General features: G+C 42.0%; 1 protein-coding gene across 1 annotated transcript in view; it reads right to left on the bottom strand.

The window, feature by feature from the left end:
- The window catches only part of LOC143160314 (uncharacterized), a 31,728-nt gene extending 17,449 nt beyond the window's left edge, over positions 1-14,279 (bottom strand). The window contains 8 exon segments of the mRNA XM_076338039.1: positions 2,393-2,891; positions 8,203-8,358; positions 8,851-8,934; positions 9,599-9,727; positions 11,541-11,612; positions 12,228-12,353; positions 13,796-13,889; positions 14,269-14,279. Of these exon segments, the coding sequence (XP_076194154.1) occupies positions 2,393-2,891; positions 8,203-8,358; positions 8,851-8,934; positions 9,599-9,727; positions 11,541-11,612; positions 12,228-12,353; positions 13,796-13,889; positions 14,269-14,279 (1,171 nt within the window).
- Between the last annotated feature and the right edge of the window lie 1,869 nt (positions 14,280-16,148).

Genomic DNA, 16,148 nt, shown 5'->3' with positions numbered 1-16,148 from the left:
ACACAGCTCTGAAAAGAAATGTGAGAACATTTTTAAAAGACCATTTCAGTCTACAGTACAAAAGGCACTTGCTCAGCATGAATGCCTTTTTGCCTATACCATAGGTCCTAAAGGGCAGTGATGGCTTCACTCCTTGCTCTCACATTTCACCTGGGTGAAGCACTAAGATCTGCTCTGCAAGGAACCATGAAAGTTGAGCATTTATAAGGTTCCTCCTGGGACCCAGGAGATCCTGACAAAAGTCTCTGCGCAGTAGCGCACAACCTGCTTGAGTCATTCTGACATTTCAGCTCTGCAGAGAAGACAAGAAGCTTTCTGCTCCAGGACATCCCTTGGCTGCCTCACACAGAGGTACAGGCAGCACTTCCTTCGACTTGCTGAAATACCAAGTGCTTTGCTACATATGGTGCATATATTTTCCTTTGACCTGGTTATAGGCCTGAAGTCTGACTAGCTGGCAGTTCCCATTCTTCACAGTTTACTGCCTGCGTAACATTTGACAAAAGGGAATTGACAGTCTATCAAAACAAGAGCCCAGGGAAGGATGACAAATACTGCTCACAATAATCCTCTCTCTTGAGATCAGCAATATGTCCTTGTCACAAAGAGCACAGCAAGATCAGAAAACGCGCAGCAGGAGCCCATCCCAGGTACTTCCATACTTCTGACAGATCCTGTCACACCACCAGTTGTGATTTGCCCAGACTCAGCCTGCAACTGAACAACCCCAGAGGAGTGTTTTGCACCTTTTGCTTTCTTCAGCATATACAATCTTCTCTGATAAATTAGTTCTGCGCTGTTAGTGACAGCACTGGTTAGAAGAAATCCTGTCACGAGCAGAGCATGATGGGTCTCATCGGGGCAAAACCAAAACAGTGCTGTATCAGTCTCATCTAAACGCAGGCTGGACGGCTGATGAGAATGACCAGCCCTACAGAGAAGTTCATGTGAAAAAATCAGGGAGGCCCAAGAACAGACTGAGAACCAATTCTGCAATCGCAGTAAAGGACTGAGCTCTTTCAGCCCCCTGGGTGTCTCTGGAGGCTTTTAGCCCTCAGCCTTTTGGAGGACTGGAGTTGTAACCATCTGGCATTTCTTTTAAGACTATAGACATCCTTAAATTTTTTAATTAGAATTTTTATCATGGCAGCAACTGTGCTAAGTGCCTAGAGGAAGCTAAGATTCCCATGTGACCTTTGTTACCCCACAATATTTCTTTAGCAGCTCAGTATATCTCAGAAAGGGTATTATCTTTTTCTGTCATTGCTCTACACGCAGTTCCTTGGCAATTCTTCATTTACTATAAAATTTACCTAGACGACTCCCATGTAGACAGGGAAAAATCTGTATGCAATTTAGGAAGTCGTTCCTATCTGTAATTTTTATGATTCGATGATTTTTCTTGTCCTTCCTTGATCTGCACTGTCCCTGAATCTCAGGTAGTCTCCTGGCAGCAGAGATGATGCAGGACTTGATTAAGATGTAAACGCTGTTACCTACATAACATTTGGACAATCTGTCTATATTGATAGAGGATCTCTGTTCAAACCTAGAGCCATGAAACCATGTGTGTTGAATGTAAGCACGCAGGAATTTATGCTAATAAAGAACAATGCTATTGTCTTAGGCTAACTCGGTATCAGATTGATACCGGCTTGACACATTTGATTGGTCTTTCCTTGGTTTTGTATTACAGCGTAATATTCTATCCTCTAGGTTTTTAAAGTCCTGTCTTCTTCAGTAGTTCTTACTCGACTCATCTGAACCTAGTGGTGAAGGTGCTTAAATTGAAGTTTCTTTCACACAAGTGAAGAGAGGGGTTTCAGAAGCAAACATCTTTGAAGACTTCAGCACTATTCCATGAATAGTATGTTACTGTCTTTACTGTCTCAATTCTGAATGCATAACAAAGCAAAAGCAATGCACAACACAGTCAAAGTAACCCAGCAGCAACAGACTTGCAAAGCATTAAGCACCAGCATTCAAATTGTTTATTCCACACATGGCTATCTTAGATAGATGCACTACAGTGAACAGAAAGCAATAGAAACAGAACCAAAAATTTCTATTGAGGTAAAGGAAAAGCATTCTACATTCCACTGCAAATCCAGCATACAGAAGGACAACTGGAAATTTCATCTACGATGGCTTGCGGCTCTCCTTTATGTCAGCACCAGTGCAGACGACTATTCTTTTACACTGCCTGAAACAATTAACCAAGGTTACATTCTGGGTGACTATTTAGCTCACAGCAGTACAAGAGTATTCTAGTAGCTTGAAAACAGTCCAGCAACTGCATTCCCCATGCTGCACCACGACTTAGTATAAAGGCAAATACAGTAACACTTGCATGCACTAGTCACTCACAGTTGTGCAGAGGGACTGTACTCACCACCTCCTTCATCGCTCTGAGGAGACTCTTCATTGCTATCTTCCACTTCTGTCATATTGCTTTCCAAAGGCACTGGAAGACTTTCCTCCCCATCATCCCTCCTGGTGCTTGCATTTTTCTCCCCATCTTCCTCTATGTTACTTTCTACTGACCCAGCCTGTTTGAGTTCCCCATTAACTTCAGGACTTTGATGCTGTATTGCCATTATATTGTCATGAAAAATTCCAGTATCTTCCCTTGCTGTTAGATCTTCTCGTTTTGCCTTTTCTGCTTCATCTATTCCTTCCTTTTCCAGTGCAAAAGTTTCCTGATCTTCCTCCAGTCTGAGCAGTTTGTTCTCCCCGTTCTCATTTCCATATTGTGCATGTGGTGCATCATCAGATGCTCTTTTGATATTATACTCCTCTTTGCCTTTAACGTTGTCTTTCATCATTTCAGCAAGAGAGTCATCTTCACTGCTACACTGAGTACTGACGGATGAGAGGGAGTGTGCAGGCCTCCTACCTAGAAATAGCAAACATAATTTTGTTTTAGTATTTGTCACTAAAACGTCTGCATTCATTGGCCACGAGTTCCCTTTGCTATGCACAAAGGGACAGACGCTCATCTGATATCAATCTCTGAATTACACCATCTGAGGATGTCATGACAAAATTCCAGTAAGTGTAATAGAAGAACATTGCCCAGAGGTATCAGTGTTAAAATCAAAGCCATTTAACGTTTTTTTTTCTGAAAATGGAAATTAACCAGATTAGCTCCATCAATCACACAGAAATACACCTCCAAAAACACCTCTACATATGACTCAGACAGGTTTTAGAATAGTTTCTTGAGCTCCATTTGATAAAAGATTTCAACCATAGCAACAGTCCGTTAGTGCACTCCTGTTATCTCAGTAAGTATGATAAAGATCTCCAAAATCATGTGTAAGCTATTCAAGTTGAACTGGAGATGAAGTTCACTGTCCTCTCTAAAAAAACATACAGGGACCATGGTATGAAATTCATAAATGGAAAATTTGAGGGGGGAAAAAAAAAAAGCAATAATCCTTCATCTAACATTTAGCTGAACAGTAGAGCTTACTGCTACACAGCATTGCTGGTGTCCAAAGTTCATATGGGTTCAAGAAGAGATTAGTCAAACTCAAGGAAAAAAAATCCAGTTAGGCCTAATAAGTAAAAGGGACCACCCTTGACACCAGCTAATTACAGCTGTGGGAAGAAACGGTGGGGAAGCAGCACAGTATTCTTGCCCTTTTCTTCTATTTTTCCTAGGCATTTGCTGCTGGCCAAAGGCCAGAGGTAGAATTTGGACCCACAGTCTGTCCCTGAACAGCTAATCTCAGAGCCACGGGAGCCAATCTGTGACGCATTATTTCTTCCTGCAGCCACAGTCTTCCAGCAGCCTCTATGCCTCTTCTTCCTCTGTGGATCTGAGGAAGGCTCATTGCAATCTTTTTGTAATATCTAAATTATCCTTTTCATCTGCAATGTATTACAAAAACTTTGCAGGACTGCTTTTAAAAGAACCTCAAAAATGGAAGCTAAAACTTCCCTAAAATACGTCAACTACTCCCATTAATTTTAAAACAAGAACAAAAGAAAGTGTGTTTGAATGGAAACTGCAATTCTAAATTAATGGACTGCCTTGTATAGATGCCAGACTATCAATTCAAGAAAACTCCTCAATTTTCCTTAAAAGTAGCCAAGGAAAAGGAACAGAATGCAACTCCACCTCCCAGCATGCTCGAGCGGTGGTGTGAGGAAGCTGCCTGCATCTCTGGGGAAGTTATTCAGGCGTACGCTCATTCTAACTCCGACACGTTCACAGAGACTGGCAGCAAGGATAATGAGTGGTACCAAATGTGAGGTGGGCGTCCACCCTCTAGGATCTCTACTGCAACGGATTTCAGGCACAAATTACTGGACAGCCACCACCTGGTAATGACTCTCAGTTCCTTCCAGTCTTCACTGGACTTGCACCTGTGTTCTAACGGTAGGTACGTTTAGACTCCCAGAAAACATCATCACTCCTAAAGACACTTATAAGAATATAAACAAGCAAGTTCAGAGACAGAACAACTTAAATGTGCAGTTTACATATTGTACTATGGGAATTGCCCGTGATTCTCTCCAATTTATTCACAGGGTTATGGTCCACAAGGATTTGAATGCCAAGGTCTCTCCTACATGCTCTTTATTTATGTCCGATTCATAATATTGTATGCAAAAGTAACATCTTTGGCACCTCAGTTATCTGGATATTACTCTAAAACTCTATATGCTGGCTGAACTGACCCAAGAGGCCTAATGAATTCAGACACTCTTGAACAAGTGTAATGATATACTGAACTAAGATGAGACAAAATCTGTCCACAGCATGTACTCATAACAATCCAGATCCCATTGCTATCAGCATGTTAGTTCTGCTATAGCCGCACTCATAGGTTACAAGTGGATTAGTGTACTGAATACTGAAACACAAACACATTCCCCAGATATAATAATGCAAAGCCTTGCTCACGTGGCCAACCTTTTATAAATTGCCCGTTATCCATAAAGGTAAGGTTGAAACTGCAAGATGCCCATTTTATCAACAGTAAAAACAAGGTGTCACACAGCGAACTGATTTGCTCTTTGCCAGCAAATCCATGACAGAGTGAAGCAACACAACCATGGATCAACTGACGTAGTTCTGATCTTCATCTGCTGCACCATGATTCACATGGTAATTTTTGGTGTTCTTTTTGAATCCAGTATTTCGACATTATAAACAGAGTCCCCTAATCTGGCATACAGATTCTCCTATAGGTAATAAATCATGTTTGGATTTTATAATAATTGCATGATGTGTGAAACCCAACTACTGGAGTAAAAAAGAATAGCCAAAGCCTTACACCGGAAACACTGGAAAAGAAACAATTAACCAAGGTTACATTCTGGGTGACTATTTAGCTCACAGCAGTACAAGAGTATTCTAGTAGCTTGAAAACAGTCCAGCAACTGCATTCCCCATGCTGCACCACGACTTAGTATAAAGGCAAATACAGTAACACTTGCATGCACTAGTCACTCACAGTTGTGCAGAGGGACTGTACTCACCACCTCCTTCATCGCTCTGAGGAGACTCTTCATTGCTATCTTCCACTTCTGTCATATTGCTTTCCAAAGGCACTGGAAGACTTTCCTCCCCATCATCCCTCCTGGTGCTTGCATTTTTCTCCCCATCTTCCTCTATGTTACTTTCTACTGACCCAGCCTGTTTGAGTTCCCCATTAACTTCAGGACTTTGATGCTGTATTGCCATTATATTGTCATGAAAAATTCCAGTATCTTCCCTTGCTGTTAGATCTTCTCGTTTTGCCTTTTCTGCTTCATCTATTCCTTCCTTTTCCAGTGCAAAAGTTTCCTGATCTTCCTCCAGTCTGAGCAGTTTGTTCTCCCCGTTCTCATTTCCATATTGTGCATGTGGTGCATCGTCAGATGCTCTTTTGATATTATACTCCTCTTTGCCTTTAACGTTGTCTTTCATCATTTCAGCAAGAGAGTCATCTTCACTGCTACACTGAGTACTGACGGATGAGAGGAATCCTCCAGAATTCTGCAGCAGGAAATACACAAAAAACGCATTCAGCTTCCAACTGTAACAAAAGGTGAACACAAGGATCATGTATGCGCGGCATACACTTGAGGCTTCCAGTCTTTTAAGACGGGCCTTGAGCTGCCTAAATTGCAAAGTGTTGTAACATGCAGAAGGGCAGGAAAATATTTTGGGCTGAAAATCCATTGCATTGAATTGCCCAAATTCCAGGGACCAGGTTTAATGATCCATATCATCCCTCCCAGTCCTGGGTTCCTACAATTTCCTTTACAGCAGTCAAAACTGGCTGGAGCTATAGTGTAACAGATGAAGTTTTCATATACTCAAGGCATTTCATATATCCCTCTGAAGTTCTGGTACCAGATATAGTCAGAGACAGGATCAGATTGACTAAGGTGGAAGGCTTTAAATAAGAGTTGCTATGTTTTTTCTGTTCCAGCACCTTTTTTTCTCCCCAACTGATGAAAAACACCAAATGTTTTAGTATATAGAGAGATGGGTGGCAGTTACATATTTTAATAGTTATAAATATCCTTTCTTTCAAAAATTTAGTGAATCTTTATACAAACTGGGTATACACATCTTTCAGCATTAGGCGAATACATCAATAAGGAAGGTAACATACCTACACATGAACTGAGAAGTAGACAGAGATAACTTACCTTTGTTAAAAGTTGCTCTAAGCCATTTGGTGCAGTGATGGGACGAAATCGTCTGCCTCTGGGCATCCCATTTCTCACTGCATTTATGTTCTTGTCTCCTTTTTGCCTGGGGGGAGGTGGCACTGGTATCACATTCTTCTTAATGATGGGGAGCTGATAAGGGGATATACCAGTCACATACTCCATTGAATTCATAAGTCTTAACCCCCTCCTCTCCCCCTGGAAAAACATTTTAACCAGGTTAAACAGGTCATGCAAAAATAGCTACCAAGCATATTGAACTAACCGTGGTTTGACTGCTCTTTACATTTAGTAACACACATACTTCTAGAACAATTCCTTAACTTGGTGCTTGCAATTTTCTTCATGAAAACACTTCTGTGCTAAAACCCTTTCTTTTCATTTGCAAAGCAACAGGCAGCTTGCTTGAAAATGTCACCCTCATAGATACACACAACATTGTAAACCATGCACTACTTGTAACCGTGCAGCGTTCTGATCACAAGCAGACAGAATACTGCACAACCCCGCAGCCCTGCTGCGTTCTCTCAGCTGGCAAGCAAATGCCAAAGCAGCCAGAATCTTCCAACAGTAACATCATTTGGCATCGATTATACGAGGTGCGGTTCAGAGCACTTCTTTCCCATTTGTAGTGGAGGTTTAGTCCTCCTTCAGGATGAAATGCAAACAGAGCACCAGGGCCCCGCAAAGCAAGACATCTCTAGAGAATAAATTCTGCAAACGTTGCATGCTCTGGATCTGATTTAGCTGTTTTGTCAGTAGTGAGCATTAAAGAAACAATTTAAATGACCTGTAATTTGAATAGACAGAGAGAGTGCCAGCAAATTCTTGGAGAAAGGATCGTGACCATCACAATACAGAGCAAATGCACAGCAGAAGGGAGCTATCCATACGGTGTCTGCCAGTCAGGAGTAGCAGGTCACAGTCCCCTTCCAAAATCCTCCAGTCCCATGGAACTCCTAACACAAAGCCAATTACATAATGGTTTCCTAGAACAGAAGACAAGTCCAAATCTCACCTGAAAGTAACTGCGTACATATCAAGATCATGTTTGGCTACTCCAAAAAGCTCTCATTCTCTGAACCCACCAGTGTGACTTAGTAGGAGGAATGGTAAAAAAAAAAAAATGTATTTTTTTGCTACTTTGCTGCTGTAGATGAAGATGAAAACTTGTAAGACTGTGTGAAAATATTCCCGAGTTATTCGTGTTAACCAAGTGGCTGCCACCCTCTCTACATAACAGAAAATCTATGCAGAGGCAGAAAATTTTGCATGCAGAGAGATGTTATACTATGAAAGAGAAGTCACCACATTTTTCCTGGCTGTGATCAAGAACTGAGCATTAGACCAGTAAGAAAATGTCTTGAAAATTAAGGAGAGGTTAAAAAGGAGAGTTTAAATAAAAGCTGATAACCATTTGGTAGGCATGTTGCCTGCAGCACACAGTTCTGGGAACTACAGTACTAAAGCAGTATTATAAAGCTGTCTCTAAAATTGTATTATTTTCAGAATGAACTATGGCCTCACCCCACTGGCAAACTGCTCATCGTTTTCAATGGCGTGGCACTTCTCTTTAGAGGTTGAAGTCTCTGGTAGAGACCCTACTGCAGCACCGCTGCGAAGTGGTGGGAGGCGAACCGGGTACCGCATATTTCCTGGAGCTCTATTTGGTTGCCAGGAGGTCTAGAAAAGGAAAAAGCAAACAGCTACAAAATCTCAGTGTATAGTTTCCAGTGCAGAGCAGCATCATAAAGAAAAAAAAATAGCACTGATTGAGGTATTTTGAAGTGATGAGTGATTCTCAGGTACCTTCAGGAAATGAAATTTTCTAGTCTGCCTCTGAAGAACCAGACCCCTTCAGGCATCTCTAATTGAGCATCCAAAAACGGGAGCATCCAAAATAACGCTTGGGCATTAAACCTAGGTTTTGCTACTCGGTCTTCACAGTGCAATCTTGAAGCAAACATAATGAACTCATAGAAACTGTAGCAACATGCTGTGTTTTGGTGACTTCAGCACATGGACACTGAGAGAATGCATGACAAAAGCATGCCTATTTTTCTTCAATACTCAGCATTTTTCTGACTTTTTTATTTCATTTTTTCCTCATATATCCTTCAGAATACCACGTCAAAATGTTAAAACCTAAAAAACTTTTTAACTGAGTTAACTCACCATCTTAGAAAAGGCAGGCTCCTTGGATCGGTCTCGATGAGAAGGATGTCCACCATAGTAATCAACTACAGGTCCAGGTGCCCTCTGTATGGGATGGAGAGGAAAAGGTCATTCAGGACTGAAAATCTCTCTTCAACCTGCACCAAGTATCATTATTGAAATGGAGAACCAGTTAAAACTGGACTATATATTTGACCTTTGACCTTAGACTTTAGTATCATTATATTTCAAGAGTATATTAACATTCCTTCTCTGCCTGTTAACAGAGACTAAGAGGCTTCTGAGCCAGAGCTCCAAAGCACAGCCTTCTGGAAAGAGCTTTAGTCTTACTGCACCCCTTCAACTCTGTTTTCTAAAAGACCTCCATTGCTTGCAGGATTTTACAACATCTGTAAACTTGCCTACAGCCATAGTATTCATTGACAATACTTAATGTACTGATACTGGCCTAACCTTGGGTAATAAGGCAGATAAAAGGGAAAGATTAAAGCAGGTTTATCACAAGCAAAGCTATTTTTTTCTAAGTTCTGATGTGCCATTCCTGCAACATCGGCTTCTCAAGATTTCTCTTTAATGACACAACCCTGCAAACAGGAAATCAGCCTCAAGTGATGAAGGATGAGGCCCTAATCTAGAACAACCAGGGCAATCAATGCTCTAGACTAAGCACAGATGTCATAGGTATACGTGCACGCTTTCAGCTGTGTGTGCTTACATTATAGGATATGGAGTATTTGGTGAAACTCACCAGTTGTGAGTGACCAGCTGGTTCGCGAGCCACTAAAGGATGGAGCCCATAATGATTTCTTGGACCAAGTGGTGGATGTGGGCAGCGCATGAGGCTAGCACCTTCCACATATCTTCTGGATTGTTCCACCTAAAAGAATAGAAATTTACATCTCTGAGGTACTAAATAGTCTTAACAGCAATGTTTCAGCTTGCCTTCCGTCTGTCTTTCATTGGACAGCTATGACGATCAAATTGCCTAGACCCGATGGAACACCTGGTTAAGGAAGGAAAGGAAATCAAGGGGAGAATGAGAGAGGGACGAGGGAAAAGACTTGTTCCCGTCTCCGATTCATTTCCCTGCAGCCCTCTCCAGCTGCAGATCCCCCCAAATTCAAATCATCTGCCTGTTTCTGTGTATCTCCCAATTCTTGGTTTGGTTGAAGGTCTCTTTCTTTTTTAAATTTGAGTGCATCTGCCACTTCCTTGCTCTGACTGCTGCCCCTCCCTATCTTTTCTCTCAAAAGCTCCACACTGGGCTGACTACCCTTCTGGAAATAGATAGCTATGTTTCTCATCCTCCCTTGCCCAGCCATGTTTCTCCTTTCCTTTTAGATTAGCTACTCAGCCGAATTCACTGAATGTATGAGGTGAGAATTAAATTACACTGCTAATTCCACCCAGGTTCCTGTGCCCCCGTGTGGCATCACAGCAAAGACACAGATCACATATCTGCAGGCATCTCCCTCACACTTCTCACTGAAGGAAGCCGTTTTGGTTTATGTTCCAAAATTATCCAAGTCCAGAATTCCTTGATAGGGTGCCTTAGTCGCTGCTTCCACTGTGGCAACTTTCTACCAGCAGGAGTTCAGTCAGTAAAGAATGCCTTTGCAATTACCATAGTGATCAGTGTTTTTCATTAAAATCTCCTCCCTTCTTTACCTGATGAATTGCTCATAAATGTATTATTTAAAATTAAAAAGATTTGACATTGTTCTTCAACTGCTCAAAGAAGCAGCTAGCTTCTCAATGCATTCTTCTCGATGTATGCAGGCTCCTAATAAAGAAATAAGATGTTGAGATATTTCAGCCAAAATGAGAACTTTTCCCATATGAGTCCAAGTGACTTCATGGGGAGAAGAACCATTGACTTCTGTGGGATTTCCATGACTAACAACTACAGGATCAAGCTCTACCTACGTGACAGCAGAGTGAAGACTTCTGAAACCTCTTTTCATTACTTACATGCTGTTCTGCTGAACATCATGTGGAGAGGCAAACGACTGAAAATGGGAGCTCAGTGCTCAGAAGCAGTCAAAAGCAGATAGTGTCTAGAATTACAAGGAGAAGAACTGCAACATGTATCTTAAATTATTCATCCAGTTCTGGTTCCCCATTTCAAAACAGAAATAGTAGAACTAGAAAAGGTAAAAAAATGGCAACAGTAATGAGAAGCCTGGAATGGCTCATGTATGAAAGATTCAATAGACTGAGGGTCTTCAGCTTGGAAAACTGAGAAGAAATATGAAAACGGTATGTAAAACCACATGTGCCTTGGAAAAGGGGAACAGTTAATAACTTCTTTCATAACGAGAACAATGGAGCATCAAACAGAATTATCAGACAGCAGATACATTAATTATTGTGCAGAAATGCAAGGAAGTAGCATTTCATACAACTCATAATTCAATTCCACAACCAAGAACACTTCAGAACCAAAATAACAAGTAGATTCAAAAGGAATCATGTGCATGAATGGAAGTTCCTGAACTGCTGGACAGAGGAAGAAGGAGAGGTAACCTGGGGCAGGATCATCCTTTACTTGCCTGTTTCTTGTACTTTTTCCATAAACATCAGAGACAGGACACTTGGCTCAATGAGTCTCTGGCCTGACTCATGGCTGTTATTTAACACGGGGCAAAACTGCCATGTCCCATCAGTACTCAGTAGCACTCAAGCCTTACCTTGATATTCTGCACCCTCTTCTTCCTCACAAAATTTTCAAGTTTCTCTTTTATTTCCAGCTGATGACGATGCTATCAATGTAAGAGAAAGAGAAATCTCATTAATGGACATTATGAGATGTCAATGAATGTAAGAACATTTGCTTCTGTTCTGCTTATCACTTGCCTGCTCCCTGGTCGTTACCCTCATTGAGCCCTATTATGAAACTACTATCGATTCAATACATTTGCATTACACCTGTCTATATTAACATTGGCAAGGGAACAACTGAGTATTTGTAAAGTTGTAGGGACCAACTCCATTCTTGATACGTAACAGGAATGTGCCCAAATTTTGTACTCAGATAAGATATGTAACCATGTTCAAACTATTTTGTTTTGATTAGAATTTTTTTAAGCAAACTAGCCCTGTGAATATCATCCCATAATCTGATGACTGCCAAAGTGCAGTAAGTGAGCCAGGACAGTGTATGTTCTAATGACAGTATGGTTTAACAACTAGAGGCCAGTGGAGGTTTCATGTGGAGGACATCAAGCACAAAGACTGTCCTTTTTCCCAGCAGGAGAGAGCCTTTCAGGGGAGCATGAGGGCACAGCTATGGAAAACAGTCCAGTACGAGTTAGCAGCCACCGGCTGTCAGTAGGGAAGTATCCGAAAAGGCTTACACATTACTAGTAAATGCATACCTCCATATCAAGGACCTTATGAAATATGGCCCGAGCCAGGCACTCCTGTACATATCTTTGGTGATCCCTCCTCCTAGCATTTAGCCGATATTCTTTCTCAGATATTATTCTTCCACTCCTTGAGATCTGCCATAAAGAAATATAATGTAACTAAAAAGAAGAGGAGAAGACAGAATAAAGTATGTTTTTAAACAGAGTGCAATTTCCCAGAAAGACTACTTTTTCTTCCCGGTTAGCTACCACCTCTGCTTCTGCCATGGTGCTGGAACTCACCTTCGCAGCACAGAATTGTAGTTTCTTTGACCCCATGGACCCCATCAGCCAAATGAAGAGAGCAGGAGAGCAGCAGTCACATTTTCTAACAGTTGAGGGCTCAGCCTTACTCTTCATGGGCCATTGCCCAAGTCAGTGGAGGGGCATTAAATACTTGCCTTCCTACTGTGTAAGGGTTGCCTCTGCCTGTGCTAAACAGAGTCACACCTAGGAGTGCATAAGTATTTTTAAAAATATTCAGCACATTCACCTTTACCAAATCCTTCAGTTTTCCTTAAACACTTTTGAGAAATAACACTGAAGCTATTTAAAAAGCTAGTAGAGTCAAAGATGCTTAGATTTCACAGTTTAAAAAACCTAAGAGAATCAACATGATTCTGTATATTTGCAAACTGAAGGATTTTGCAGAGGCAAACTCCAATGAGCAAAAAGAAATATGGAGCAAAAACATAAAAACATTCCGAATTTACCAAAACCCCTCCATGAAATATCTTCTTCTGCCTGGATGTGAAATACAAGCAGACTGACAAACATTCTCACATCACTGTAATTGTGCAGTAATACAGTGCCATATGTAACAACTTACTGAAACTCCATTACTGAGCAGAAGCTCAGGGCTAAGCCAAGGCTCTCCAATATTTACATACATCATGAATCCATGTCAGCCACTGTTACCAGTTTCACACAGATAAGCATTATGACGGTTGCATTACAGAAGGTGCAGTAAGCTTCATATTCTGTGCAATATGGCCTCCATACTGACTGTCAGCACACCACTTCTAGTGTGGAATCATCATCCACCATCCACCAGCAGCCCCCATGCTAGCATCTTCATAGCCCCGGGTGGCCCTTGGACCTTGACGTCCTGGAACATGCTCAATGCCAGCTGCAGTATTTCCTCAGCTGTCACTGGTGTTGTCAAAACTACTTAGCACGTGGAGCTAAGCTCCAAGCTCAGTTTGACTTGTATTTCTGTCATTCTGATTTCAGTAGCGCGGCCTTACACACCACAGCCCTGTGTCCCTGCGATATCTAGCTGACCAACGGTAGAAAATAATGCAGTGGGAAATGCTTGGATTAAACAAACCCGCCCTCAGTCTCAGTGTGATCGTGTGGCTTTGATCTGGCACAGCATAATTTCACGTGTTTGGCTAGCTGGTCAAATTCTTACCAATGACAACACATACCTCTAACAAATAAACAACAGAACCATCAGTGGTTTGACTTGTGCAATATTAAAAGAAACAAAGAATTCTTTTCTTTTTTTCTCAGAAAAGGAAACTTTTCAGTCTCACCAGTCCTGATCTCTGAAGATGTCGTCTTATCCTGGTATTGCTGAAATATCCAACCAGGTGTTTGTCTGTAAGGCTATTGTAGGTTGCAAGAAATCTGAAATAAAATGAATACAGATGTATATAATCCCCTTGACAGCCAAGTTATTACATCTTAAGTTATAAATCACGCCCAGCATTTTGTCAGATAAATGCCCATTAGATTATGTAAAAGCAACATCTTACTGCCTCCGGAAGATGCATATCAGAAACCAGTGACATCTACATAAGATACAGCAGCTCAGCATCGAACGGCGTACCACCACCGAGGCGGTGATCCTGACCGCCCAACCCTGAAAGTCTCCTCCAAGACCAGCTCCGACAACAGCCTCCTCAGACAATAAACTCTGACCTTTGGCAGGTTAGTATCATGCCATACAACATTTGGAGCCAAATTCCTGGCTGAGTCCGGCAGGCACGGACCCCAGCTCCCTCACCGCCCTGCCATGGGCCCTATTGGAAGTGCATGAGTATACGGTACATCACCAGGGAGAGATGTCCCAGAACTCCTGCACCACTGCATGCCTTCTACTGCCCCACCACGCACCCCATGCTCCCCTTCCTTCTGCCACCTCCTAACTGGTGATAGATACGGCAGCGACAGAGTTTCTGGCAGCTTTTGCAGAGACCTGTAAGAATAACTTGGGTTGGGAGGGACCTCCAGAGGCCATCTAGTCCAACCTCCGGCCCCAGGCATATCACTTATCAGACTTTGCCTACACAGAAGAATTTTCCTGTGGTCTTCATTGCCAGCTCTCAGCCATTATTGTCTGGTATCTAACACAAAAAAATTGCTTTCTTCAGTCTACTTAGGTTAGCAGAAACTGCTAGCACCAAAACATATTTTTAAGACAGGACACTGTTCCCATAGTGTTTTCACTGGCTTGAAAGTTAGCATACACGTTATTCACTTGGGTGCAAATCTTTGCTCTGATGAAGACTACTTATTTGTGGTTTCAGCCAAAGCCTCCTTCAGTTTCCACATTTCCATCCATTTTTTTATGGCAATTTCCTCCTCTTTAATGTTCCCACCATCAGAGGGACTGCATATCAAATTCATCACTTGGAACACCTACACAGAAAACTAAGTGGCTTCAATTTCAGGCGTCAAAAAATACCCTTAAGTCTTCCCTCCTGTTTTGAACCATTTGGGATTCAGCTACGTGTCTGTTAAAATGTTGCCTGTCCAACCACTAATTTGTTCATGAACAAAAAACCCTGTTTCAAAACAAAAGTTCTCCCTTTGGCCTTTATACCAACAGAACTCACAAACCACCTGGGAAAACTAATCCATGACAGCAAGATTAGGAACTGTCCTGTCTATTTCGGGGACCATTTATTCGAACACAACGGTGACTCTAGAATATTATTTACATGAACAGCCAAGAATGCTTATCCCACAAACCTACTCGTAAATTCAATTGCACAAAACTTATGCAGGGCAAGATTCATAACTTTTGTGGTATTTACAGGCTAGAAAGCATATGTTACTGTAGTATGTTTTTGCTGGCTGTCACTATATGGCAGCAGTTTGTCCGAAGTGCAACTTGCATTGATGAGAATACTTCTTTTTTTCCCTCTCTAAATGCAGCTACTACGTTTTACCAAAAATCATCGGATCTACTCTGTGTGACTGATTTGCTCAAGCTAAACAAAAAACAAATGTACTCTGCAGGAAACCGAAGAGTTTGCACAAAAGGCCAGCAAGCACACTCATCTGGCTGCATGAGTCCTGACACACTATTGCTCTGGCACTCGGCAAGCTGCCACCTCTTCACCACCCTGGTCTTTCTGTGGAGAGTATGCTTTGTGCTGGAAGGACAGGAACAAGTCCTTATCCAAACTAGGGCATCAGAAGACAGCTGAGTGGTGAGAGACAGTGCCTCTCTCTCAAGAACCCAGCCCCTCCTGGGTTAGAAAGCACAGACACTGGACAACTCATCGCTCAGTTCAGTATCAGCCTGCGCAGGCCAAAGCTAAAGACCTGAATCTCTTTTGCCACACCCCACTCTTAAGATTTTAAAGAGACCAACCAGCCGGTACTACGACGGCTCCTGAGTGCCATTCAGTCTAAAAGACTCCTGGGACTACGCTGCTGTAGTGGCCAGAACAGCTGGGCTACGCTACCTTCTGCTAATCTTTAAAGACCCCTTTAAAGACCCCCGACGTAGGGGTGCACAAGTCCTCCTCTGTATGCAGAGCAATAAAAATGGGCCCAATACGAAATGCAAGAACCTCTCAAGTCTTTTCCAGTTCCCAAGTCAATATAGTAAAGATTCTCTTTAATGCATACATTGAACAATCCAAAGTGAACAAA

Source organism: Aptenodytes patagonicus, chromosome 5 (assembly GCF_965638725.1).
Source record: "Aptenodytes patagonicus chromosome 5, bAptPat1.pri.cur, whole genome shotgun sequence".
NCBI lineage: Eukaryota > Metazoa > Chordata > Aves > Sphenisciformes > Spheniscidae > Aptenodytes > Aptenodytes patagonicus.
This window is presented reverse-complemented; position numbering and strand designations above follow the sequence as displayed.